Below are 25,657 nucleotides of genomic sequence, written 5' to 3' on the forward strand. Positions count from 1 at the left end.
TTGTGTAAATGCAATCATGGAATATGATTCAGTCACCCGTTTCAGATATTATCAGTCAATTGAATGGGTGTTATCAGTGGTTATCAGCTTCATAGACATGGGTTAGAAGGTGCCTGCCATTGGAAAAGGACCATAGCACCTACCAGTAGGTAATATGCTGCTACATTATGTTACAATGCCAGCCAGGTTTTGTTTTTAGCCTGGCAGCTAGGCTAGCCAGTGTCGATTTTACTGAGGGTTTTAAGCTATTTTTTATTCTTGGACTTTACAATCATGCCAACTTTACGCCCTGAGGACAGTGTGCTACTCCAGAAAGAAAAACAAAAAGATCACCGACCTTAAGGAAGATATTCAACAGCTTTCTGATGAACTGCAGAAGGACTCCCTCCTGTGCAGCTTCATAGATGTGGCTACCGGGCAGTCCAAATGGATCACCAATCTCAGTGCAGCCATCCAATGTTCTGTGGGACCCCTCCACTTGTCTGCAGCCTTGGTGATGGCCTGCAGCTGTAAGAAGCACTCGGACAGGGCTGCCTCACAACCCTGCCTAACTCTCTCCAACCACTACGTGATCTTGTCAGAAGACATTCTGGCTCACCCTGCCGATTCTCCAGTGGTTCCGACTGATCCCGGTACGGACCCCTCTCCAAAAGCAGCGCCCAGTGACACTGCACTCTCTTCTCCACCAGTAGCTAGCAGTGTTCACACACATTACCATTCCTCTGTGAAGTCAAATTGGCCATCATCTTGGGGAACAGTCTCCTCTGCCCATTGTAAGATAAAGATGTTGAAAGAGGCACTGGCCAGACGCACTGGAGGTCCTCCTTGCCTTGGGCCAGCGGAGAGGTCCTCTCTCAGGTCTGATGTCGCTGTCTTGCAACAACGCTCGCCAATCTGGACACCCCATCCTCAGTCAGCAGTCTTTATCTCTGGTCCAATCACCACATTTGCCCGTGGATCAGGGCGCTTCAGCAGACTCCTCAGTCTCTCCACACCTGGCTGCAGTCCGCCTGTGCAGCTCACAATATTGGCTTTATTGGCAATTTTAATCTGTTCTGGAATCATTTCCCCCCTCTTCAAAACTGATAGAGTCCACCTAAACAGGCTGGGCACCAGAATGCTAGCGGCTAATTTACAGCACGCTGTACAGTCCTCTCCACGTGACTATTTACATTCCACACTCCCTCACTGGAACCTCCATTTCTGTCTCCTTATTCACCTCAGAGTACTGACCCCCCTGCTAGCTCCCCCCATAAGCCTTCTTTGTCATTGCCACCCTCACCAGTCATTTTCCCTGTACAGACCACTGTTACAGCTGCCCCATGCATCTCCTTGCTCTGATGCTGTTCAGCCTTTCCCAGTCAAGATGGCCCTGATCAATGCATGGTCTATAGGAAATAAGTCATTTATCCTGAATGACTTATTTTGTAGTGAAAGTTTGGACTTTATGTTCTTGACTGAAACATGGCAGCAGAATATGGATTATTCCCATCTGATTGAGCTTTGCCCTGCAGACTGCTCTTTTATCAGTACACCAAGGCTGATGAGCCATGGTGGTGGTCTTGCCGTTGTTTTTGAAGACAAGTTTACATGCCAAATGGTAAGCACAGAGCCTCATTGTTCTTTTGAGCTGCAAATATCCAGTCGGTCAGCTAAATTGTATCTATTGTATTTTAATTTACCAACAACCAATCCCAATCGGCTCCTTTTTATCAGATTTTACAGATTTTTTTTCATCTATCATAAAGTTGGACAAGGTCCTAAGGGTCGGAGATTTTAATCTTCATATTGATAACATTACGTGAAATGCTTTTTTAATCTCACTGAGTCCTTCGATTTTAACCAACATGTATCTGGCTCAACACACACTAGTGGGCACATTCTGGACATTGTTTTCACACATGGTACAGATATTGAATTTGTTGGCTCTGAGGACCTATGTCAGTGACCATAAATGTATTTTCTCTGACATTCTTCTTGCCATATGAGAAGCACCCGTATCATAAATGAGGCTGTGGCTGTCAATTTTTCTATGGTTTCTATGTGCTGTCTCTCTCTCCCGAGCAAGAGAGAGAGAAACAGCGCAGTGGTTGAGTGAGGAGAGGGAACAGTGGTAGAGTGAATGAGAGAAATAAGAGAGAAATAATTATTTTCTGATTGTTTCATGGTGGTTATGTTCTAAAGAATGTAAGTCTTTTGTAAGTTTTGTAACTTTTTCCCCAACCAACATTACAAAATTGTTAGAAGACTCCTTTCAAAAGTGTGATTAGATTCTTTCCACTTCTCTAAAGTTACTGCTCTGTGATCAAAATCCTATTAGAGCACATCTGAGTGCAGGTTATTGTTCAACCTTTGTTGAAGAAATCAAACCTGGACCCCTACCTGTCAGAGACCTACAGGTACATTTCAAAACTCCCTTTCTTTTCCAAAATTTTAGAAAAGGCTGTTCAGAAGCAACTTGTTCATACACTGGAATTGCACAGGGTGTTTGATAAATTTCAATCTGGATTCCGAAAACTGTACTCCACTGACACCACTCTCCTTAAGGTCTCAAATGATATTTTAATGGCTGCAGATGCTGGAGATTGTTCCATTTTAGTTTTATTGGACCTTAGCGCAGCGTTTGATACTGTGGACCACCACTTTCTAATCCACAGGCTAAATCACCTGGTGGACAATTCTGGGACTGCATTGGAGTGGTTCTCCTCGTATCTCACAGATAGGTCTTTGTCACTCTCTGTAGGTGAATCTGTGTCGGACACTGCAGCTTTGTCATGTGGTGTCCCCCAGGGATCAGTCTTGGGGCCCATTTTATTCTTCATATACATGCTGCCACTAAGACAGATTATCAGCAGTTTCAGCAACATCTCCTACCATTTGTACACTGATGACATCCAGTTGTATTTTTCATTTAAACCTAATGAGCTTCACAAACTCTCTGTACTGAACAACTGTTTAAACACAATTAGAAATTGGATGGCAAATTTTTTTCTGCAGTTAAATGCAGATAAAACTGAAGTCCTGATTATTGGTCCTTCACTCATCAATCAGGCAGAACCTTGATACCTTATCCTCATCTTCTCGGTCTTCTCTGTGTAATCTTGGTGTAATTTTTGACCAATCCATGAGTTTTGAACCTCACATTAAGACACTGACTCGATCATGTTTCTTTCACCTGAGAAACATAGCCAAACTCTGGTCTGTTGTGACAAGAAATTAAATGGAGATGCTAATATATGCTTTTATTTCATCATATTTGAACTACTGTAATTCTCTTTTTATCTGCCTTAATAAATCTTCCTTGCACCAATTACAAACTGTCCAAAATGCTACAGCAAGGTTGCTACTTAACATGATCCAACAGATGGTCTCATATAACTCCTATGTTAACCTCACTGCCCTGGCTTCCAGTTAATTTTAGAATTCATTTTACAATTTTAGTGCTCACTTATAGTGCCCTAGATGGCCAGGCCCCACAGTATATTACGGACCTTCTGCACCCGTACACCACAGGCGTAGCTCTTAGGTCTTCCACCCAGGGCTTTCTAAGTGTACCGTGGACACATTTTAAGACTCAGGGAGATGCTTACCATTCGGCAGCCCCTAAGCTTTGGAATAGTCTCCCAATAAGCTTAAGGTCCTTGGATACTGTGGACTCTTCTAAAAAGTAGCTAAAAACCCATCTGTTCAAACAGGCATTTGTGTAGCATGTGGTATTTTATGTTTTAATTTGTCTCTTATGTCTGTTCTTCTTTTACATTTTTTCTGGTGTCTGTTTTTTATTTATTTTGATTGTATTTGATTTTATTTCTTTGACTGCAAAGCACTTTATGACTGGTGTCTGTGAAAGGTGCTATATAAATAAACTTTGCTTGCCTGTTTGCTTGCTGTCTTGGCCATGCCTCCCTTGAAAAAGAGATCTTGTAATCTCAACGGGATTCACCTGGTTAAATAAAAGTTTAATCATAAATCAAAAACTCCACCTTACAAATGGATGATAACGCCCTTCTGAACCTACTAGTAAGTGTAGCAGGCCCCTTCTAACCCATATCTATGAGGCTGATAACCACTGATAATGCCAATTCAATCAAGTGATAACATTCGAAGCGGGTGATTTGGTTTGATGTATAACTGATGTATTAATTGACATTTGCAGAGGAAATGTACCAGAAAGAAAATATCGGGATCTGAAAAACCATCAACCCAGTACATGACACTAACACTCTCAGTAAAGCTAATATTTGGCTAATATGGCTTATTACCATGACATATGTTGAAGATAGAAGATCTCTTGTCAGTACAGCAGGAGTTATTAATGGAAACATGACCGACACGTTGACCTGCAGCAGACAGGTGTTAGTCTTAGTGAGGATATCGAGGGATTACAGCTGCAGCCTTTTTAATCCTGCAGGATTTATTGCCCTTTGCTGTATTATGCTATTTCTTCACCATCCTCACAACCAGACACGACACACACACACTGTCTAATTCTCTCTCACACATGCTTATTGTATTTGTTAGGATCTGTTTTCATCACGCAAGTGTCCTCACATAGACAGTTAACTTCTGCTGAGTCACACAATGCAGTACAGGACACAAGGCAGTGTGTGTGGGTGTTTGTACTGCATTATCAATAGTGATGTCAGTATATTTCCAATATGCAACACATAAGTAACATTAACAGAGAGAACTCTCTTTAGCTTGTTTAAAATCTGGTTTTTGGATGTTGCACATGGATGTAGCACATTTTGGTAAAAGTCTTGCATCTACAAGTCAACCATTGACATTTGGCAGATTGCTGATATTGGTTTTATGGTAAAAATATACAAAAAAAACCCCCAGTGTGATTCATAAGACAGGCCACTCAACATCTATAATTTTGTGAAATTAATTCAAGGTTCTCAAATCAAAGGTACATAAACAGATAAAATCTGTAACAGTATGTGTAATTTTATATTACAAGAGCGATATGTTTAGGGCCTTTTCTAAAAATCTAATTGAGAAACCTTGAGCATGGAAACTTATTCTTAACCTTGAGAACACTGTGTTTGACAAAATGGTCATAAACATTATTTACAAATTGCCTTTATGACCAAAACACACAGCAAAAGCACATATGAATAATCAATGCATTTTTAAATTAAAACATTAAAAAATACAATGGAAAAGGAAAAGAAAGAAGATAAAGGAAAAGAAAAGGAAATCATTAAAACCAAGATTGCTAAATGATAAAAGATGGTGAAAGACAACATCACATAAAAACACATCTTTAAAAGTATGTTTTACAAGAGATTTAATAGTGTGTACTGACTCCCTGCATCATCTCCAGTCCATCAACATCAGCTTCGCCTTTATCTGTGAGAGTCTTCTCCACATCGATACAGTGTTTGCGCAGGTCCTCCTTGCACATCCCATGTACCTTCTGGAAATCAATGCAATCGTCAAAGGAAATGCCGAGTTCCCTCAACTTTTCCAGAACAACATTCGACAGGTTGAGGCCTGTCATTTCCATCATGTTTATGTATCCAAGGAAGTACTCTTTTATGTCTGGCTTAGGCAACAATTCAACAATGTGCACAACAAGAGACATTTACTCCTTGTGGCTGATGTCAGGGGTGCAGTCTAGGATAATGGCATAATATTTAACTTCTTGGATTTTTGCCACAATGGTTTGGACTGTTTGGGAGAAGACAACCTCTATTATTTCATTTTGAGTCTGTTGTCCAAGATAGTGCGTTCTGGAAGCCTCATCTTTAATTTTGGCCACATGGTTCTCTGTAACTGAATCAAATTGAGCTAGCAGCTCCACCTCTTTCAAAAATTTGCCATTGTCTGGTTCATATAGACATTGCAAAGAGCCCCTAAAAGGCAAATTTCTGGTGGCTAGAGACAGGGTTATTGAGAAAAAGCGGTTCAGGACATCTCGCCATCTTTTCTTCTCTGCCTCCATGAAGGCAAGCTCCTGCTAGTCTATGGCTAGAGTGTTCCTCAGGTGCATATCTAGTTCCCTTCATTTCAACATGCACTGGGTATGGTCTGGGCTACCTTCATGGCTCCTCAAGCAGATGTTAATGTTGGACCAGTCGCTGTAGCCTGTTTCTGTCAGCTTTATACTCTTTGACCCAAACAGCTTGCATGCAAAACAGAACACAGCATTGCTCTTTGGAGAGTAGATGAATCAGCTTCTTCGGATTTTCTCTCCATTAGGAAGGGATTTGAATTGGAAGTTTATGTGAAATGCCCTTCCATCTGGGCTCCTTGGAAAAGAAAATTCTGCCAGAACTTTGACTGGTCCTCTTCTCACAATCTCTACCCGCTCCTCTGTGAACAATCTCCTCAAACTTCAGGCAGTGCTCTTGGTTCTCCAGCACTTTCTGATTTGAGTGCAGGGGAGTCATGTTGGTGAGAACAGATAACCACACCACGGTTGCCTACATCAGCAAGCAGGGCGGAGTCTGATCCGCAGCCCTGTTGAAGATGGCGGAGACTCTGTTGTTGTGGGCTTCAGAACACCTGTCCCTGAGAGCCTTCCACATTCTGGGTCCAGAAAACAGGGGTACCAACCTCATGTCAAGAGGCAGCTCTCTGGCAGATGAGTGGGGGTTGCACCCCAAGGTGGTGCAGCAGACTTGGACAAGAAAGCGGAGGTGGACCTGTTCGCCAGTTGGAACAACACCCACTGTCTGCTCTGGTTCTCCCTGAGGCCACAAGATGATCCACCCCTGGTGGTGGACACATTTGCAAATGTGCCTTTCCTCTTCTTTGTCTCATTCCCCCTCTACTGGAGAGAGTGAGACAAGAGCGGCAGTCGGTCATCGTGATAGCCCCAGATCGCCCTTTGGTGCAGTGGCATACAGAGATGACCCAGATGTTGGCAGCCCAGCCCTGGTCCATCCCCCAAGTCTGGGGGGCCCTGTCCCAGGAGGCGGGCTCGATAGGCTTTTAGTTGAGGTCACAGTGAGTTATTCCTATGAGCTTCTGGAGTGCTACTCTCTGAAGGTGTTGTCATTCAAGCAGCTTTACTGCTTGTGCTGACTTCAGCTAAGAGAGTGAATGAACTGTGTGCCCTGTTAGTTCACCTCAGCTGTTTGCTGCTTCATAGTGACTGCAGCAGCGTTACTCTCTGACTGAACCCATCCTTTGTTCCCAAGAACATAAGGAGTTCATTTAGGTCGAGAACTATTCAGCTAGAGGCATTTTGCCCTCTACCCAATGGGCAAGTCGGGGAGGCAAATTGCATTTATTGTGCCCAGTATGTGCATTGGCATGTTATGTTGAACGCATGGCCCCCATTTGGTGCATTGAAGCGCTGGACCCTACCGCTCTGCTGAAGCTGTTTAGGTTAGAGGAAGTAATAGGTGGGCAGCGGTGACTAACCTATAGCCGGTCGGGCTCAATGAGGCAGTCTGATGATGATGATGATGATGTCACAGCAGGGTGAACATTCACTGGGCTCCACCTACTGTACCCATAGAGTCCAGTAGAGGGAAGAGACTGTGTGAGATAGAACAAAGATTATGATATTGTAACCCTAGTTCTATAAGCACAGGCAGAATCCTCTACCTATGGACCCTGCTGCTACTGCACCATCTCCTGAAGCGGTTTCAGCATGAGAGCGGCAGTGAAGCGCTGCCTTATATACTGTGTGAGACACATGTAATTGGTGTGCTTAACTAGGGTTACAGTATCATAACCTTCAATTGTTCAGATGACATGACCATTTCAAAGACCCTAAACTCTGCAGCAATCTTCTCTTCAATGGACTTTATGTTTTGGGTTCTCTTGGCTTGAACTGATTATGGTAGGCAGTTCCCCCCTTGTGACAGATGACAATGATGGAAAGACGTCTAGGCTTGCCGATATCTATTCAAACTGGGCAAAATTTCATTGAAAAGATAGAGGTAGAAGTATTAAGGTCTAGATTACATATATCCTTTGTTTCAACAGCATTTTGTGAACTATATGCTAACATGTAGGAGGTTTTACAGGATCACCTGCACTAGGGGTGTGCCCGAATATAAATATGTTATTCAGCAAAATACAAATAGTGTGTTTTTTATAAATATTTGTTTCATACAAATATTTTAACAATGATTTGTTTCGGGGGAAAAAAAGAGCCAGTTTCTTGATGAATGTGATGAAGGTTTGTACACATTGATATCTGGATAAATTATTGCCTTAGTGTGATGATGCATGACAGATGAATTAGTATTTCTAATACTTGTGTGACATGTAATTTCCTTTTTAGGATCACTGAAGTGTGGTTTGATCCCATCTCTAATTCAATCAGTAATTACTGTCACCAGCGATAGGTCCATGTTGTAGAGCATAGGGGAAACCAGAGTCCTTCTACTTCCTCAGCAGTTACCATGGTGCGTAGACTTCAGTAATGCTCAGATTGAATGTATTGTACCTTAGCAATGATCATAATTAACTCCTTCTGACTGGGTCCAGACTGCATGTTTCCTCCAATGGTACCTTGGCTGGTAGCTATTACTCAATTGAGATGGAGGTAATATTTCTGTAGCCTTCATGTTTTACCAGTTTGAAAACCTGATGCAACCCTAAAGACAGTCTGAAAGTGTGCGTTCATGCAGTCAGCTGCAGGAAGGCCTCATGATGGTGTTTCAGTGACAGCTCATCAGAGGGTTGGTTAAGGACTGATTCAGTCACCTGCTAAGTCATTTTCATCCAGGCTCACTGCCCACTCAAGCACATATGTTAAGCTCTCCAATCCTTTGTGAGTGAAGGGATTTATGGTCTGGCAGTGTAAAGCTTTGAATGGCACTCAAAATGGTGAAATAATTTTTAAAATCTAAATAACAGACATTAATAAGGGCTAATTCTGATCTTTCACTATATATTGGTAGTTCTGAGGAATAATTGATCTGTAATAATAGCATTATACTCAGAATCACAAGAAGACGGGGCAAGAAACACTCAGCAGTCAGACAATCTGGGTTTTTACTCCCTTTATTTACAGTCTTATGGCATGGTCACGACATGGCTTAGCTTGGCATGCCATATATTGTTATTTCCAGGATAGGTTGGGCTACAAATCAGTTTGGTACAACGCATATTTTGGGACTGTTTCAATGGATACGATTTGAGTTTTCTGCCTCTATGCTCGCATGTTTTCAACACACTACAAATATCTGTATTAGAGGTGGTGCAGAATCCAAATATGTTATTTGGCAAAGCATAAATAGTGGGTTTTTTACAAACATTTATTTTGTACAAAACTTTTTTTAAATTATTTGTTTTCGGGAAGAAAAAAAAGGTCAAATACCAGCATGCAGGTCAGTTACATCGCTATTTCAGTCTCTCTCCTCTGCTCCGCTGTTACGTCTATCATTAGGTCTCAACTAGGGGAGTCACATCCACCTGCTACATGACGCACATTTCCTAATTTGGACATCATTCCCAGAGTTGGGGTTGTTCCCTAGAGATAAAGCTGAGCTACTGACACACACAAAGTGCTCTCAAGGGACTCTCCATAACCTGTTGTTCCCCTTTTCCTTTCCACAAAGTTAGGCTGTAAAAAATAGGCAAAAATGAAAAGTGCAAAGCAATAATTGCCTTTGAAGTTCTTCCCTACACGTTACACGCTGTGTTGTCTCCGTGTTATGGGTGTATAAATACTTGCAGGTCCGTCTGTGCATTTGCTAGGAACTAAGCTTTAGCTCAGTAGTTAGCACAATCGTCTATGATCTGGTAGATTTGAGATCGAGACCCAGTGTGGGGACCTCCTTTGTAAGATAGTTTATTCATAAACACTTATTACTTTTATTACACTTATTATTTTAACTGTTAACATCCTACAATTAAAATCATGATTTTTACGCCTATTTCCACTTTTATTCAAATAGAAATACAAATACAAATAATTTTGCTGCCTCAACAAATATGGATACAAATACACATACTGTGAGTATGTGTATTTGTATACAAATACTGTGAGTATTTGTATTTGTACTCAGTGAGTGGTGTAGACCTTGTCTAGAGCCTTGGATTATGTGTATGTGTGTGTTTGTTTTTCTTTATTTCATATATATGTTAACAAAATATATGTTTTACTGCATCTTTAACATATGCACACAGGTACATACTGCACTAATTCATGCACAGGTACCTACTGCGCATTACTGCATAGAGTAAGGCCGTATTCAGACCAAATCAGGCAATGCTGCTCACCGCCACTGGATGAAATGGAGGTGTGTGGGGGTGTGGGCATGTTTATTTGTGCTCTAGAACATAACCGCTGTGAAACAATTAGAAAATAACTTTTATTGATCTGATTCACTGGCTTTCTCACTACCAGGGCTTCCCCTCTTCATTCACTCTCCTGTTCACACACACACAGTGCTGCTGCCAGAAGAATCGCTGCACTGTGCTGCTCTGTCTTATCTGTCTGTGCCCTATCAGTGTCCTTCTTTTGCTCCCCTATGTTGTATGAACTATCAGTGTCCTCACAGGAAACATATTTCCCTGCCCCCCATGGTGCGGGAAATATCAAAGTTCTCTTAGGAAGTTTTCCCCTCTCCCATGTCGTGCGAACTATCAGTGGTCCTTGCACTACTACCATACCTGCCAACATTCCCAATTTACACAGGAATCTCCCTATTTTTAACCCTCTCTCCCACTGCCTCCTTAATACTATATATGCTGATCACTGGAGAGTCAGTGGAGCAGCAATCTTATTCCTTGACCCACAGAAGGCTTTCCACCAAGTTTAGTGGCCATGCATGTTTGAGTTACTGTATAGATTTGTGTTTGATGAATCATTTATATCCTGGATAAAACTGATATATGATATGTTCTATTTTTACTAATGGCGACGAGTCAACCATATTTCCTTTACACTGCTCAGTCCAGCAGGGCTGTCAAAATCTCCCCATTTTTCTCACATCAGCCCTCTTTAAAGAATTGGCCTCCATAATCTTGTTTTACCTCTGGAATTTTAAGAACCACAGGTTTTCGAAATCCATTTGCAAAAGCTCAAGTCTGAAGGAAGATTGGGTTTATCTGTATTCAGACACTACTATTGGAAGAAAGCACAGCAGCAGCTTTACTTCATCAGACTGCTGAAGAAGGCCGGACTCAGATGTCAGCCCCTCACCCAGGCCTACAGAGGACTCACTGAAAGCATTCTCATCAACAGCATCACTGTGTGGGATGGAAACACCACCCAGTCTGAGAAGACATGTCTTCAATGAGTCTCAGAACTGCAGAGAGAATCATAGGTTCTGACCTCCCCTCCATGGACACGCTCTACACACAGTGCTGCAGGAGAAAAGCACAGAGCATTCTCAGTGATCGACACCACCCAGATCACTCTCTGTTAAGGTGGAAGGACTCAGGATACAGCCTTAGATCCCACAGGCCAGAGAGCATCACCATTTACAAGGCACACTTCCACAACAGCTTTTTTCCAGCCACTGTCACAATGATTGCAAAGGAGATACCGTATTCAGACCAAGTCAGGTGTGGTGGCATTTTCCTCCCATTTCCTCCCATTGAAGTAGTGTGTTTAGGCTGCAGGGGTTTTGGCTGTAGTGGTGCCATACTGGCCTTCGGCGAGAAAGTTGATCCAGAGTCAACTTTTGGAGAAACACAACCCAACGTCACACTGCAGTGGCCAATCACAGCTGACGATCAGACTGATCAGACCTGTACAACCCTGCCATGAGGGAGGACAAAGAAGTTACTAGGAGGAGGGAGGACATTTCTCTTTGTTTGATAACATGAAAAGTAAAGTCAGACTTTGCTGTCAGCTTTCCGACTCATTTCTATTCAATTTCAATTCTAAACCAGTTTAGTAGTGTTCTGAGTCTGCAAGAGACATCTGTACAAACACTTTTTTCAACCACCCCTTTTTACCTTACTTTTTTCTTGTGGTAGGACAAAACCTACCTGTAGGGAGAAGGTTCTAATTTCTATTGAAGACCTCTATGTAGATAGACAATTTATATCATTCAGTCTGCTGAGAGAGAAATTTGAGCTGCCTCCCTCAAATTACGTCCAATCCAAGATAACTTTGTAACTTTGAATCCCTTCCAGGGACGCATACATTTTTTTACTATCTTTTATCTTAAAGAACCCTCCTGACTCCATGCATCTTGTCTCTAAGTTTGAATGTTTGTTTGATGGTTGTACTATAGCCTCTACTGTGAAAATCAGGGAGGCTTTGAAAGGGGAACTGTGCATTGAGTTATCTGAAGTTGTATGGGATAAGAGTCTGTCTCTAATACAGTCTGGCTCCATTAACAGTTGACACCAGCTAATCCAGTTCAAAGTTTTTGACCATCTTCACTATTCTAAATCCAGGTTGCACAAGATTTACCCTTCTGTCTCATCACTGTGTGAAAGATGTGTGTGGAAGAAGTGATAGAGGGTGCACTGTCTCACATTTTCTGGCTCTGCCCTTCACTCACTGGATTCTGGCCCAAAATATTCAATTGGTACTCAAAGGCCTATAAAAGAACTGGACTTGCCATCTTCAGCTGCTCACAATTCACTCTGTGCATGCAACAGTACTTGATGCTGGGGATGAGTGTCGCCAAAAGACTCATTTTGAGGGAATGGAAATTATCCTCTCCCCCTTCCTTGGCTTGGATGGTTGGTGGACATAATTTCAGTCATACAGACGGAAAGACTCAGGTTCTTGAGAACCAATTCAATTAAAAAATTCTCAGCTTTCTGGGACCCATTTCTTGCTTACCTAGATGAGGCATGGGGGAGGATGAGTAACTCACCCAGCTAATTTCTCATGGCCCTTGTTTGAGATTTAATGCATAGCACTGTTAAGCACTCTGTACAACTAGTAGCCTTTACTATTTTATTTTATTTTTTTGCACATCTGAGTTTACTTGTTACTTGACTGTTGATTTGTCTCATTGTGAAAGTACATTATACAAGGCAGTTGGAGCAGCTTACAATATGAATATTATATCAGCAGAAGACCTCTCAGCATTAACAAGGGGTGAGATGGAAGGGAAAAAAGAGCTCTGAGAGAGAAAGAGAAGATATCTTTTGGAGATAAACAAGAGGGTAACCATGGCAGCAGTACTGCTATTAAAGCTATTAACAGTAATCGGAGCATTTCAACCAATTATTGTCATTCACGGAAGATTGTTCATCCTCTCTGTCTCATGACTGGATGTTGTTTTTCTGAGTTAGATTTGTCTCACTCTGCTCTGATCTCACAGAACCTTTTTGTCTATTTAAAGAAAGCAGAACATGCTGTAGTGTTAAGGGCAAGAAATAAGGAGGATGATGAAAGACAAAAACAAATGTTGAGTGGGAATGCAAGTGGAAGGGATGAGAGAAAATGAAGGAGAAGGATTAGAAGGCAGCAGTAAACATATATTTGCTTGTACTGTCTGTATTTACAGGTTGTTCCTCTACTGGGGCCAGTCTATATCCACTAACCGATTGAATACTTAAGACTGAGCTATTTTACACTGCATTGTGGCATTTTAAAGTGCATGTTTGCATATAAACTGTATAGAAGACATAGGACATAGGACAGCAATAAACCACCTCAACTGAGCATACAAGTTCGCTTTTGACCTTTGGAAAAGTATGTGTGGCAAAGAAATCTCAACTCAAAGGTCCACTCACTAGCTTTTCTGGAGGAGTTGGTCCAGGGTTTCATTGTTGTAGTGTTCCCTACAGTTGTCGCATGTGATGTCATAATGATGTCATACAACATTTTCTGTCAGGGGTGTCATGTCTTTGGGGTGTACCAGCAGAGATCTTAAGGTGTTGAATAGTTTGTGGTAAGCAGTGATTCCTCATGACTTTAAAGCAGCATTCAGATGGGAGATTCAGCCGGAGAGTTGAAAGTGAGGCAAAGATACTGCGAGAGGTGAAGAAGAGTCATAAACTGTCCTCCTTCTCGGAGTCATAACAAATCTGAACACACAGACATGAAACACATATTGATATAATTCAATGTGACTTACACTTCCCAAGGATATGATTATATCTGATGTCCATTACCAATAAACTTCCATAAATCCACTTAGAAACCAGAGAAGAGAGAGAGAAGAGGCTGCAGAACTTTTTAAAGTTTTTCTTTTGTATCAAAGTAATCCAGTGATAGTTTTCTGTATATCCATGGGTACACTGCAAACAGGAACTGCTAATAGCTAATTCAGTGTACTCTTAATGGCACCTGTTTGCCAAAATGTAAACAAATACGGTGTAAAAACATGTCTGAAAGACAACAGCAGTACCTACCTGTAGCTGACATTACAATAGCCTAGCTGATGAGCGTTTATGGGGTCTTGCTCTCCTGATGCTTTTATTTTTTCATCATATTGGTTCCCACATAGGCCTATATGTTGGTGTTAGAACGTTTCCATCTGTCTGATTAGCAGAAACATTTTGACTTACACTCCTTTTTCACACACACACACAAAAATAGATGGACAAAAAGTTCCTCACATAGAAAAAACTCAAAGATCTACTTTAAAATAAAAGGGCATCGCTATGGACATGATTTAAATTATAGAAGGACCAGTGTGTTTGCTGAAAATCAGTAGGTAATTGAATCATTATACTGCCACCAATTCAGTGGCAATCCTGTCTATTTGGCACACCAGTGTATTCAACAACATCTCTGGTTCACATCTTGCCAGGGACCTTAGTTGCATTTCGTTTCCCATCTTTTTCTGCCCAAATCTGCTTTCATGTCTTTAATTACAACTATCAATTATAGGCATTAAAATGTCCAAAAATAATGAAAAACAAAGCTATAAACTGCTTACGTACCTTTTTGTTTGTAAATCAGTGGTGTACTGTATTATGTATAACAGCTGGATGAAAACTGACTCATAGATCTCTCCAAAATTATTTGAAGAAAAGATCTTGTGAAGGAAACATGAGAGTAAGAGTTTGTGTCTATTCTGTGTGTTCCTATAGTGTAATTTACTGACATTTCTAAAGGATCATTGTTTTCATTTTTTTTTCAGTGGTTTGTCTTTAAAGTATCAGTTATTCAACAGTCCTGTTTTCCAGTCTGCACACTCCTCTTCATTCTGTTGTTTTTTTTTCATTTGTCCCACACTAAATTGCACCTTTTACTGTTACAAGAATATACTTGTGTCTTTACTGCAGAAGTTTGCTACAGTAAACTACAGCGGTGGTCCAAGTGAGAGGAATGGAATATAACAATAGGAGAGATACAGGAGGGAGGGATGTTACCATGGCTACTGCAGGGGTACCACTGCAGGATAGATACAGGAGGGAGGACTATCACTATGGCGACCAAAGTATAACACTTGATTTGGTCATGATTTGGTCATGATTTGGTCATACGAAATCTCTCTCTCTCTTTCTCACACTCCAGACTCTGAAGGACCCCACTCTTGCAGCCAGGAAGGATTTCCAGCGTGAGGCTGAGTTGCTGACCAACCTCCAGCACGAGCACATAGTGAAGTTTTATGGCGTGTGTGTGGACGGAGACCCTCTCATCATGGTCTTTGAGTACATGAAACACGGCGATCTCAATAAGTTTCTCAGGTGAGCTCAGCAGACATACAACAGGTGGTGGAGGAGGCTGTGAGTTATGACTGTGACAGCCCTTCCTGTCCAGAGGCTGTGGACTTCATGTTGAGTAGATCTGAAGGGATGAAAGTGCAACTATCCAAAGTAATCTAGTATTTCCTCACAGTACTGCAGTTTCATAAACAATAATGTAATATACAAGGTCATATACACCAATCAGCCACAACACTGCCTGCCTAATATTGTGTAGGTCTCCCTCATGCCACCAAAACAGTTCTGATCCCTCAAGGCATGGACTAAACAAGACCTCTGAAGGTGTCCTCTGGTATCTGGCACTAAGACATTAGCAGCAGATCCTTTAAGTCCTGTAGGTTGCGAGGTGGGGCCTCCATGGATCGGACTTGTTTTTCCAGAACATCCCACAGATGCTCGATCGGATTAAGATGTGGGGAATTTGGAGGCCAGTGTTCCTCAAACCATTCCTGAACAGTTTTTGCAGTGTGGCAGGGTGCATAATCCCGCTGAAAGAGGCCACTGCCATCATGGAATACCGTTGCCATGAAGGGGTGTACTTGCTCAGCAACAATGTTTAGGTAGGTGGTATGTTTTAAAGTAACGTCCACATGAATGCCAGGACCCAAGGTTTCCCAGCAGAACATTGCCCAGAGCACTGCCTCTGCTAGCTTGCCTTTTCCTATACTGCATCCTGGTGCCTTCTCTTCCCCAGGTAAATGATGCATACGCACCTGGCTGTAAACATGATGTAAAAGAAAACATGATTCATCAGACCAGGCCACCTTCTTCCATTGCTCCATGGTTCAGTTCTGATGCTCATGTGCCCATTAGGCACTTTTGTTGGTGGACAGGGGTCAGCATGGGCACTCTGACCAGTCTGTGGCTAGCCAACATTAACTTTTTCAGAAATTAGTAGCTCTCCTGTGGGATCAGACCAGATGGCCTAGCCTTCGCTCTCATTGAGCCCTGGGCGCCCATGACCCTGTCACCAGTTCACCGGCTGTCCTTCCTTGGACCACTTTTTGTAGGTACTGACCACTGCAGGTACTGAACACCCCACAAGACCTGCCGTTTTGGAGATACTCCGACCCAATCGTCTAGCCATCACAGTTTGGCTTTTGTCAAAGTCACTCAGATCCTTACACTTGCCCATTTTTCCTGCTTCCAACACATCAACTTGAAGAACTGTCTGTTCACGTGGTGCCTAATATATCCCACCCCTTGACAGGTGCCATAGTAACAAAATAATGAATGTTTTTCACTTCATCTGTTAGTGGTTTTAATGTTGTGGCTGATCAGTATATAATTCATTCTGTCTTATTTATATGCAACATTTTGCAGCAATGTATTCAAAGACAAAACATTATCTTGTCCATAGAGAGTTGAAGTGAAGGTGTACAGTTCTGTACCAGAAGCAAGAAAACCTTATTCAAAATGCTATTGACATATGTAATAATGACAATAACTTAAAATCCACCTTTGGAACACAGGCTTACTCAAAGGTATGTCATGTTGTTCACTGCATTTTTTAAGATAAGGATGGTAATTTGAAAAAAAAAATCTAATAGTTTTTTATTTAATATTTATGCTTTTAACAGCCTTTAACAAACCCCATTTCCCATAAGCCTTAGGTCATCACAGGTTAAACATCATGGCTTGACAGATGGACAGAGACCATGATGGGCAAGTCGAGGGGTCGCAGTTAGTTTAGACATGTCTGTAATAACAGCATGACAGCAAGGACTGAACGGTGTAAATGACAGCAGAGATTATAGCTGAAAAGTTGAAAAATGACATTTGAATCATCATTTTGGTGAATTTTCTGGATATGAATGAAGCCAAGTTACGATAATGTGAGTACCCACGCTGCTGCACTAGTAAATTTTCATGGGAGTTTTTTCTCTGCTCACAAACTAATTGTTGTTTAACTTTGTTAAATCCATAAAGGTTTCAGCTTCTAATAGTAGCTGCTGTAGCGGAGCTAATTTGGCTTAGAATATGGAAAGCAAACTCAGGACAGGGGGGAGAAAAACGTTTTACTCTGGATGGAGGGCCAAAACAAAGAGAAGAAGATGCATTTATGAATTAAGATGGCTTAGTGTGGACATGGTTTGAATTACAGAAGCTAGAGAGGACATGATATCAGGACTTCGCCTCTCTATACAAGGGACTTCACAGGGAGGATAAGTGTGAAGTGCCTGTCATCTGTTTTTCATGATTTATTGCAAAAAAATAGACAGAGCTATCATAACAACAAAATGTGTGAGAATAGTTGCTGAAGGCCAGACATTTTGCTAGTAAATGATATGAAAGAGTGAAAATACATATGATCAAGTGTTGCAATGACTTAACCAACAGTAGAGAGGAAGGATCCATCACAAATATAGCAGATACTAGCTCGATAGCGATAGTCATGCACTGGGTCTTTGTTATATATGTCTTTGTATATATTGTGTATAACAGTTGAGTTAGTATAAACTGTGTCATCAGTGTCAGCAGCTGTGTTGGTAAGAAACCATTGGGCCCAAATTACTTCTTGACAGCTTGACATTTAGGATTATATAATTTGTATAATGTTGACAAATGATTGATTTATATAATATAGAAATGTATTTCATTAATAACAGCTTGGACAAGCAATGTCACACACACAGTGCAGATAAAAACAGTCTGTCTCAAATGTTCTAATTTCAGCAGACACTGAGGCACATTTAGCCCGACTCTAGCTCCCATTATTACTTCCATTCTGCTGTGCCGTTACCCTGTTGAATCTAAGCTATGAACATAGACTTGCTGTTGAATGTTTGTGGAGTCTAAAGCTAAAAAAGGAATGCCTCTGTAAATACACATTACATGTAAACCACTGTGTTATCAGCCATGTTAACACAGTGAAGGTAGTATCCTCTTATTCTGCTCTTGCAATGTGTACTTACATTTTCTCAGTGACATAAATTGCCTTTTTTATTTTATTTCTCAGAGGTAATGTCTATTAACAAAGACCGTGCATGTGCTTGCCAGAAATTCATTTGGAATATCCTTAAAATCAAATCCCAGTAGAGAAGTGTCCGGGAACTGTCAGTCATTACTGCGTTAAAATACTTAATAGGGCTTGGAAGTTGTTGTAGCTAATATTTAGAAGTTGGGACTTTGCCATAGCTGTGTACTTGGCAGTGTGACTCATGAACCCCGGAGACCTGCTTGTATATTGCTGCCTGTCTTTCTGCTTGTGAACATTTCAAGGCTAATAAGCATGCTTCTACCATGGTCTGGGTGAATACTCTGTTCTGATTGGCCGGCAGATGTGTATCAAAAGGGTTTAATGCACACGTAGTTTGGCTCATGTTTAATCACCATTTAAATTCATCCAACTTATAACCATAGCAACATTAAAGAGCTGTCAAAGCTTACTCATTATGAAGTTTTGAAGAATGGGACATCGTGGAGGAAAAAGAAATGGAGAAGAAATGAAAGAAACCAAGCGAAAAATGGCACAAGGAACTGACACTTGAAGAGCTTAAAATGATAGAAGAAGAGAAGGATGAGATTAATATAAAAAGGCAAGGCAAATTTGGCAATTAATATACTACCAAAAACAAAACTACACTGATTCGGGGACATACTCTGCGGTTATGCTTAATGACACCTTATGTGAATTTTATGCCCCAGTTCAGGCTGGCGGCGAGTACAGTGTGGCAAGTTCTCACGACAATAGTAAGCTCTTGCTTCATAACCTATTGATTTTGAGTGCAAAATTTTCATTCAAAATTTGAAAAAATGCTTTTATTTTATATTGTTGGCAAATGGTATAAGTGGAATAATCAATTTGTAGGTGTGCATTAAATGGTTTTAAGGCACTTCGCGTCGGGTGGTCCTTTGCCTCTACGTCGTGCTTTAAAACTGTTTAACACACACCTACTCGTTGTTAATTATCCCTTACACATTTGTAGCAGTATGTGTGCACTGAGTGCTACATGTAAAAATATTTCTGAAGCAGGGTAGCTCTGCAGGGTAGCTCAGTATACAGGGAGTTCTGTTGAACACATACCTACATATCAGCTGTTCATTTATAGTTTGACCTCCAGATAAAGTGGTTTACATAATCTGGATAAACTGTTGGTTGTTTATAACTGATACAATGATGGCTAATATTAAGAAAAAGACCCAAATTGTAATAACCTGGAATTTAAATAAACATAGTAACACCACAATGTAAAACAAATAATCCATGAGTTTAAGTAAATGTCCTGCATTCACCACTTTAGTAAAAGTACAGTACCAGTCAAAAGTTTGGACACACTTTCTCATTCAAAGGAATGGAAAGGTCCAGACTTTTGACTGGTACTGTATGTTTTAAGATGTATGTAAAATACTCTTTGAACAATAATGTGTGTCTGATATGGTTTTTCCACACAAAAAAAGTTCAATTATGTTGTTGAAATCCTTAAAATTATATCTACCCCTTCTCCCTCATTAACAGTTCCAGAATCTATGAATATGCAAATATATTTAATTTCAGGAGTTGAACTGCTGGACACAAGATGTCTCATACTTCACTGTACAGTCCATTCTCAATGAATGTGTACTGCAGGCTTCAAGTTTCCACATCACACTTGTGTAAGTTGCATACTGGACCATGATTGGCTCCAAACTAGTTGTGATGTCACAAATCCTGCTCATAGGCCTGCCCCTTTAAACCTCTTAAAAGTTCAATGAGCACAGAGAAACTTTCCACTTTCACCAGATCATTGTGAAAACAGCCTTCTAGTGTCAAACTCTGCACACACATCATTCTGCATAGTGAAGCTCAAACATCCAGCTGAAGGAACAAGAGAAAAACATATTTTTGAGTGAAGGGGGATTTTAAATATTAAAAGTAGTAAAATGATTTATTATGCAGAGTGGCTGTTAGTATCACAGCCATTGATGGAGGAAGTATTCTGATGTTTCATTTAAGTAAATGTACACATACCGTTGTTATATTATATGGATGGATTATTATTACTGATGCATTACTGTGCATGCAGCATTTCATGTGGGTGTTGCAGAAGTAAAGCTGATTTTTACTACTTTATAAACTGTTGGGTAAGTTATTCTGTAACAATGCATACAGTACAGTACAGTTCTTGTGTGTGTAAAACCTTAATTTTCAAAGTGACCAGTAGTTATAACTGTCATATAAATATAGTGTAAAAAAAAGCAACATTCCCCTTACATAGTGGAGTATAAAGTAACAATAAAAAGGGAAATACTAAAGTAGGTACCTCAAAATTGTACTTAAGAGTGTAAAGTCTTAGTGTGTGTAAGTTAGTCCCTGTTGTGTCCTACTCATCTTTTTGACTTGACTTCCTTTGACTTTGTTGAGTTTACTGTGATATTAAAGCTCTTCATCGGTCCTGTCCAGCAATTGAAATACTGCAAAAAAGTCACTTTCAACCTGACCTCATTATTACATGAAGAAAGACTGCAGAGGTTGACCACAGCTGCCAGGTCTGTGAATGGCACAAAGAGCAATGTGTTAGCTTGTAGACACTGAGTGATGGATGGCCCTGTCTGCAGGTTGATACCTTATTTTGAACCTTGTCAGCAGACCATGACCACCTACTTGTTAAGTACCATTCCCTCACTTTGCTTCTCTAAAGGTGAAATCCCCGCTGATTCCTGCCAGCCTGTATATGAAAAATGTTTTTAGTGAGCTGCCTGTTACAAAGTTATAAAGTGGTGCTGTCTGTTAGAAAGTTATGAATATAATTGACAGACTGTACTCTGGCTTCAAATATTGTCACTATAGTCAATGTGCCTCACTGTGGGAGCCTTGTTAGAGCTCTGTCATGTGCCATGCAAGTGTGTTATACAGTGATTGATAAATGAGCCTGTCTGGTAGAGTGACAGACTGACATGGGGAACTGTTACACCCAGAGCATTATGTAAAATGCAGTCAGCCTTAAGTAAAAATATTACCCATACTGTGTCCTCCGGTGTATAACTGCTTAAGCTACCCCTTGCATGGTTATTGATGGCTGAGACAAAGGAAATAAATAGACATAGAAGTGTCCCATATTTGTAAATCAGTGTGTTCACAGAACTGGTGACACCATCAGGTTAAAAATGTATCTTCACCAACAGTTCGGTTCCTAGAAAAGATTCCTTAAAATTAATGAATGGAAAACTTACCCAAAAATTTGCTGTGGATAGTTATGGTCCCCAGAGGATAAATCCTATAATTTTGGTGACCCTGTCACCTTTCATCTGGAAACACAGTGGGAGGATATTTACACTATTACTAGTTTGGTTTTTGCCTCCGCTGTTAAGACAGATTCACTGTGTGTTTGGTCATGTGACTAAGCGTGACACGAGAATCAAAACCGGTGCAGTCTCCAGCAACAGCCCTGCACTTTGGCTCAACAGCAAAGTCTTATCATTTTCTTTCAGGTAAAAAGCGTTACATCATTGGCAAAATGAAAGAAACGGATCAGCCCAGAGTTCCACGGTAAAGGACTATATTGGAATTGGGTCCTGCGGGACCCAACACAAATCTTGTGGGAGCAGGCGGTTTTAACTTTGGTGCAGGTGGGAGTGGGCGGTCAAAAAATAAACCGCAGGTCCCGAGATTTAGCCTGTGCTGCAACTCTCACAGAGCCAGGCTGAGTGCTCAGTCAGCGCTCCTACTGGTGCACTCTGACACCGTTACTTGCTGCTGCTCCTCCTCATACACCTCGCCACCTGCTGCTGCAACCTGCCAACTTCACCTGAACGAGCAAAGAACAGAAACACAAAAGAATGCATGCATATTGCATTATGTGAACCTGCAGGTATTTACTGCTTTTGTGCTCTTTTAGGAAGTAATGGAGGAGTTAAGCTTGCATCAAGTTGCATGCCATCATCATTAGGAGAGCTAGTCCTGATCAGTCTGTTAAAAGACACAGGGGAATGAAACAAAATAAAACAACCTCAGTAAAACAAACAACTACAGCCAAAAACACATGTTCTAAAATAAGAAGTAGGCTAAAATAAATAAGTAGTTTACTGAGTCAATTATAGCTCAGGGTTTGATTAATTTCTCTCACACCTTAGATGGATACAAGTTTAAATAGTATTGCAGTGGTGACTTTGAATGCAAATAGCATTTAGAACCCCATTAAAGGATATAAAATCTTGCATGCATCTCAAATCCCTTATATGTGATGGCTTTGTTACTTAAATTTTGAACAGTTGGAAAGCTTAAAACAACAATGGTCTACAGGTAACCAAGGTAGTAGAGGTGTAAGCATCTTAATTTCCAAAAATATAGCATTTAAACTGTCTAATGTACACACAGACCATGAGGGGAGATATACAACCCCAAACCAGAAAAAGTTGGGACGGCATGTTAAAAAAAAAAAGTCATCTTGAAGGCAGCATATGTTGCTCCAAAATTTCTATGTACTTTTCGGCATTAATGGTGCCATTGCAGAAGTGTAAGTTACCGTTGCAAAGGGCACTGACACAACCCCATACCATGACAGACCCTGGCTTTTGGACTTGTTGCTGGTAACAGTCTGGATGGTTCTTTTCTTATTTGGTCCAGAGCACATGGCATCCATTTATCCCAAAAAAGAGCTGAAATACTGATTTGTCTGACCGCAATACACGTTTCCACTGTGTGATGGTCCATTCCATTTGATAGAATCGAATGGCCTTATCTGTATTATACTTTTAAAAAGTTTGGCTTTCAAGGTTCATTAGTTGGGTTAAGGCCCTTTAGTGTGCCTAACATTCATCACTCAGGATCGATGGCCTAATTTCAGTCTTTTCCTCTTCAACGTGGAATAAGGCAAGGATGTCCTGTCAGTCCCTTATTTTTCATTGTTGCTCTTGAGCCTTTAGCCTGTGTGATCTGCGGTAGAATAGGTATACATGGCATGAACCTACAGAACATGGATATAATTATAAATTAACATGTATGCGGATGACATATTACTCATCTTAGTAGACCAGTATCTTCCTAACAAGCAGTTCTCAAATTAATCAATACCTCTGGAAGATTTTCAGGGTATAATATTAACTAGAATTAAATTGAGGCAATGGCTCTCAATTTCCATACATATAGGTCTGATTTTTGGGATAAAAATGAATGGGATGAAATATTTAGGAGTAAACATTACATCCCCTGTAACAAAAATATTCAGTCTGAATGGTCCTATCATCCTCTGTTCAGTGAAGGATGACATTAATAGATTGACAGCTTTTCTACTATCTCTATGGGACAGAGCTGAAATTTTGAAAATGAACATGTTATATATTATCTTCTATTCCTCTTAAATTTACCCTTCACTCAATTCATTTGGAATAAAAATGCATACATCAGAAATACATACAAAAAAATAATTATCCCAAGAACTAAAGGGGGCCTAGGAATTCCGGATGTGTTTAACTACTAGGTTTCGTATAATGCAAGGTATCCATTAGGAACATTATCAAGTGGGCAGTTGGCACTTGGCCAACACACTTGCAATGTAACAGTTTTTAATGTGTTATTTGAAAAAGAGGAGGAGGAAGGAGAAATTCCTCTGCCTCCGACTGAGTCTACCAGACTCATCAGCCCACGAGGTCAGCCTGGCCGCTCTCTCCCTGGCTGTACAGCGCTTTCTCCCGGTCAGCCTTAGGCGGATTCACCCATATCCGCGGCATGTAAGGGTGCTGGGATTTGCTGCAGCCCACAGGTTGCTGGCAGCCTATAGGCCCATTTGTGTTGTTGCAATAATTATTTTTTTATGTCATGTGTGAGCCGGTCCAGCAAAAATAGACGCTGCGTGTAAAGATAGCGGAGTGGGGAAAAGAACCAGGTGTGAGGTGTGCGGCTCACAGACCTGGTTAATACATACCTATTAAAATTGTCTCCAGCAAGCCTGACTACTAAAACCTGTAGTTATCAACTTGGCAGGACAAAGGAAACCCTCCAGAGGAAACAGAATTGAACTTCTAGCTTCTGAAATACATTTTTTAGACAGCTCTGATGGAGCTGAGGTTCAGGAGGACAGCTGCTTTACTTGAAACATTTTCACTGTATGAACGTGGACAGTGTGTGTGACCTTTGGCTGGCTGTGGGTTCACCAGCTGATTTATGTGTTTATTTATGAACCACATTCACAGCCAAATTTGTATGTATTTCCCTGCACAGCCAGGAATGGAAAAACAATCATCACAGTGGTATTGATTGTTTTGTTCTTAGAATAGAGTGTAAGAACGCAAAATGTGCACATTTGTGTTTTCATGAGCTGACCGGTACTGAAGCATGGCTGTATAATGAATGCAACAGGGAAATGTTACATGCAGTGGTGGACAAAGTACACAACTCCATTACTTGAGTAAAGTATAGAAATTCCTGGTCAAATATTACTCCAATACAAGTGAAAGTTGTTTTTTCCATATGCACATTTGCATAGCTCTGAACATGTGACAAGTACACAAGATGTCACGTACCCACCCACCCATCATCTCCATACCCCAACCCTCCCCCACCACCCCACAGTTTTTTGTTGTATACTATATTTTCCAGCAGACAGTTGCACAGACAGCACAGAAGCAGAGCACACAATTGACAACAAATTAAAGATATTTTGGAAATGTATGATGACTAGTTGATAGAAACTAGATTTATTCCAAAACCCACAATAATGGGTAACTCAGAGTAAACACAATTTCTCTGAATGCATATATTGACCACGCACAATATATATATATATATATATATATATATACACATTATAAAAAGTGTTCCTAATTGGATTAAGTAAATCTTATATTAGACAAGCTCAGGAATACATGTATTGAGTTTGAAAGTGTAACACAGATGACAAATGGATTTTAATCTAAACATATAAACCTGCCAGTATAAAACTGAGTTCTGTGTTTCAGAGAACCAGAACTTAACACTGGACCAGCTTAAAACTTCTTGGTATATATTTGTACATTCTGTAGGTTGAGGAGTGAGTAAAGCATTTTGCCTATGCATCATCAGGCTCATTTGTCATAAGAATGTACACTGTTATTTCCACTCCCATCTGAGTAGATGAAAGTTGACCTTTTTTTTAATTTGTTGTCATGGCTCACTGTGTGAAACCATGCAGCAGCTAATTTTACGTCAGTGTTT

General features: G+C 40.7%; 1 protein-coding gene across 2 annotated transcripts in view; it reads left to right on the forward strand.

Annotated features, from left to right (window-relative positions):
• LOC121896669 (NT-3 growth factor receptor-like) overlaps positions 1 to 25,657 on the forward strand; it is a 229,921-nt gene that overhangs the window by 166,074 nt on the left and 38,190 nt on the right. For both annotated transcript variants that reach the window (XM_042410583.1, XM_042410584.1), the window contains exon 14: positions 15,356 to 15,528. In XM_042410583.1, coding sequence (XP_042266517.1) covers positions 15,356 to 15,528 — 173 coding nt within the window. The remainder of the gene's footprint in view (positions 1 to 15,355; positions 15,529 to 25,657) is intronic.

The sequence above is a fragment of the Thunnus maccoyii genome, chromosome 5, assembly GCF_910596095.1.
Source record: "Thunnus maccoyii chromosome 5, fThuMac1.1, whole genome shotgun sequence".
NCBI classification, from domain to species: Eukaryota; Metazoa; Chordata; class Actinopteri; order Scombriformes; family Scombridae; genus Thunnus; species Thunnus maccoyii.